This window comes from Phytophthora parasitica (genome assembly GCF_000247585.1).
Source record: "Phytophthora parasitica INRA-310 unplaced genomic scaffold supercont2.3, whole genome shotgun sequence".
Lineage (NCBI taxonomy): Eukaryota > Oomycota > Peronosporomycetes > Peronosporales > Peronosporaceae > Phytophthora > Phytophthora nicotianae.
In genome coordinates this window covers 1,332,362-1,335,428 of record NW_008648989.1, presented here as the reverse complement: position 1 = coordinate 1,335,428, position 3,067 = coordinate 1,332,362, and the positions used below count along the sequence as shown (strand labels likewise).

General features: G+C 53.9%; 1 protein-coding gene across 1 annotated transcript in view; it reads right to left on the bottom strand.

Annotated features, from left to right (window-relative positions):
* Nucleotides 1–142: 142 nt before the first annotated feature.
* The window catches only part of PPTG_21078 (hypothetical protein), a gene marked incomplete at its 5' end in the record, with an annotated part of 7,748 nt that continues 4,823 nt past the window's right edge, over nt 143–3,067 (bottom strand). The window contains one exon of the mRNA XM_008895531.1: nt 143–3,051. Within this exon, the coding sequence (XP_008893779.1) occupies nt 257–3,051 (2,795 nt within the window). The 3' untranslated portion in view covers nt 143–256. The remainder of the gene's footprint in view (nt 3,052–3,067) is intronic.

Here is a 3,067-nt window from a genome sequence, read left to right as displayed (position 1 = left end):
TCAATCTGCTCCGTTTGGCAAATGACAACTTACGCGGAAACAGTGGCAATAAACGAAAAAAATGACTGGTTGAACGGTATCCTACAATTTTGCCTCACCCTTCTATCTGGCATTCATGAAAACCCGTAGAAACTGATGGTAAGTTTCACCAGTTTGTACGGGTTTTCACCTGGAAGTTGCAAAAGCTTGGTTATCATGTTTATCTCGGTTTACTTACTATCTACGTCGTACCAAGCTACACGCTTCTTCTTGTCACTCACCGCATCTGAGTGAAGCTGGAGCTACTAAACGCTGCCGGTTGACCAAAACCACCTGTAGCCGCACCACCAAAACCAGATCCAAGGCCTCCACTGCCAGCAGCACCAAAGCCACCAGACTGTTGCGCAGCTCCACCAAACGACGGCGTCTGCGAACCGAAAGCGCTGAATCCTGAGCCAGTAGTTGTGCCACTCGGCGCAGCAGGAGCAGCCGAACCAAATCCTCCGCCCATGCGCGACGCCATTCCAAAGCCCGAGCCTGCAGCTCCTCCAAATGCTGGCTGTGCTGTACCTCCCAAAGTTGAGGCAGAGCCGAACGCAGGGGCCGCAGTCGCTCCTAGAGCCGAGGGTGCACCAAAGCCGCTACCTCCACCGAACGCCGTGGTACTGGGAATGCCAAAGCCTCCAGTCGCCGCTGTCGGGGTCTTCTTGACATACTTCTGTTCCAGCATCGCAAACAAGTGATCTTCACGTCCCTTATACTTCTCCAACGTCGCGTCTACGGAGCTGAGCTTTGCAGGGTTGTGTTGTTGATAGAAAGCTGTGAGCTTCTCGCGGTAGTTGACACCAGCAGCTCCGAAGCCTCCTGTCGTGCCAAATGCAGACGGAGTGCCGAACGCCGGAGTCGTCGCAGTGGACTGGAAGCCGCCGAATCCACTTGCACCAGACCCAAAGCCAGTGGACGTTTGAGACGTAGCACCAAATGGAGACGAAGCAGGAGCCGCAGCTGCACCGAACGGAGACGCACTGGGCGCAGGCTTTGCAGCGCCGAAACCCACCGAGCTTGTAGACCCGAACGACGCTCCAGTTGATGTACTGGGTGCTGAGAATGCTCCTGGTTTACCGAACGGGCTTGCTGTAGCAGGATTCGCAGGCTGCACGGCCGGACTTGCATTTACCTTGTACTTGAGCGCGAGATTCTGGAAGAGTTTCTCTTCGTTGCCCTTGTACTTCTGCAGCGTGGCATCCACACTACTGAGTTTGTCCGGGTTGTGCTTCTGATAGAACTCCACCAACTTCTGACGGTAGTCGACAGCGGGTTGACCAAAGGGGGACGGCGTTGTTGTTGTAGTTGTAGAAGCATTTGTCGCTGTGGATCCAAAGCCGCCGAAGCCAGACGACGTGTTGGCAGCTGGGCCGAGACTGAACGCCGACGGGGACGCTCCGAACGGACTGGGCTTGGCTGCGCTATTCGGTGTCGATGTGGACGCTCCAAACCCACCGAACGGACTCTTCGCTGCTGTACTGGTAGGTGCAGGAGACTTGGAAGCAGCCACAGTATCAGATTTTGGAGGAACTGGTCCTCCGTTTAAATACTTCTTGACATCCTCAGGCGTCGAATCCGGGACGTACATCGTGAAGAGTCGAGTGAACAAGTCTTCCTCTCTGCCCTTATACGTCGCCAAAGCCTTGTCAATCACACTTCCAGTCTTCGACGGGTTGTGCACCTTGTAAAACGCTTCCAGAAGTGCCTTGTAGTTCGTAGAAGATGTTGTAGCTGGCTGTGCTGGGCTCTTCTCCTTGGATCCAAAACTAAAGGCAGATGATGCTGGTGCTTCTTTTCCTCCTAGTGAGAAAGCAGGCGCCGGGTTCGTCTCAGCCTTTCGCTTGACTGCCGGTGAGTTGACTCCAAACCCACCAAACGATGCAGTCGACGTGGTCTTATTCTCTTCCTCCTTGGCCACTGGCGCTCCAAACGCACTTGTACCCTTCTTCGGCTTCGCTGCAGTCGCTGTGGGCTTCGTCTCTGCAGCCGGAGCTCCTAGACTTGGTCTTTGGGGGGCCTTGCCAACACCCACGCTCGGTTTCGCTGGCTGAGGCGTCTGGACAAGCTTGGCAGGCTCCTCCTTCGGTGCCATAGCCTCCGCTAGCGAGAACAGCTTCGACCCGGACTTAACGGGAGTTTCCTTGAACGAAACAGACTGCGATGACTGCTTTGCTGTGCTCATGGGGGAGGCAACGCTTAACTGTGTCTTTGGCATCAACTTGCTGCAGGCTTTGACCCTAAGCGGCGAGTTCGAGGATTTGGATGGCGTGGGAGGTGCCAGCTTGCGTCGCGGGGTCGAGAAGACATCACGAGGAGTGATAACGTTGTTGCATAGAGCCAAGAAGTTGCGACGCACGTCTTGGCTGCGTTGTTCGGTCTCCACAATCATCTGAACCATCTCCGCCTTGGTCGCTGCAGTGTGAGCTTCAGCTTCGCCGGAAATCCCACGAACACCGTTAGTTTGACGCATGTGGTCGCCACGCAAACTCAGCTTCTCCAGCTGTTCAGCCAGCTTGCATGCCTTGTTGTACTGCATCTTTGAGTTGTCGTAGGTCTGCTTCAACACACGGAACAAGTGTGCTGAAGACACTGCGCCAGTTGCATCGACTCCGATCTTGGAAGACGAGAGGTGGCTGTCGAGCTCGACGCAGCATTTTTCTACTTCACTCAATTTGTTCTTCAATGAGTCCCACGTTTCCTTTGATCGCTGGTCGAGTGGCTGCTCTTCCAGTGTTCTCTTAAGACCCTCGTCATTAAAGCTGTCCAAGATTTCACGACCATACTCGAGCTGTTCGTGCACGTCACCGTCACTTCCAATGACAAACAAGACGTCCTTCTCGATCTGATCCCGCGACTCATCCAAGTTGTTAATCTCATCACAAAGGCTCGAAATCTGCGCACGTAGCTTGTCCATTTGGGACAAGAACTTCTTCGAGTACTCAGCATCCTTAGACGAAATGTTCTTCGAACTCTCGTTCACGCGTTGCAGCGACTTGTCAAAGTCAATAATCAACTTCCATAATTGACCTTCCATTCGCGAAGA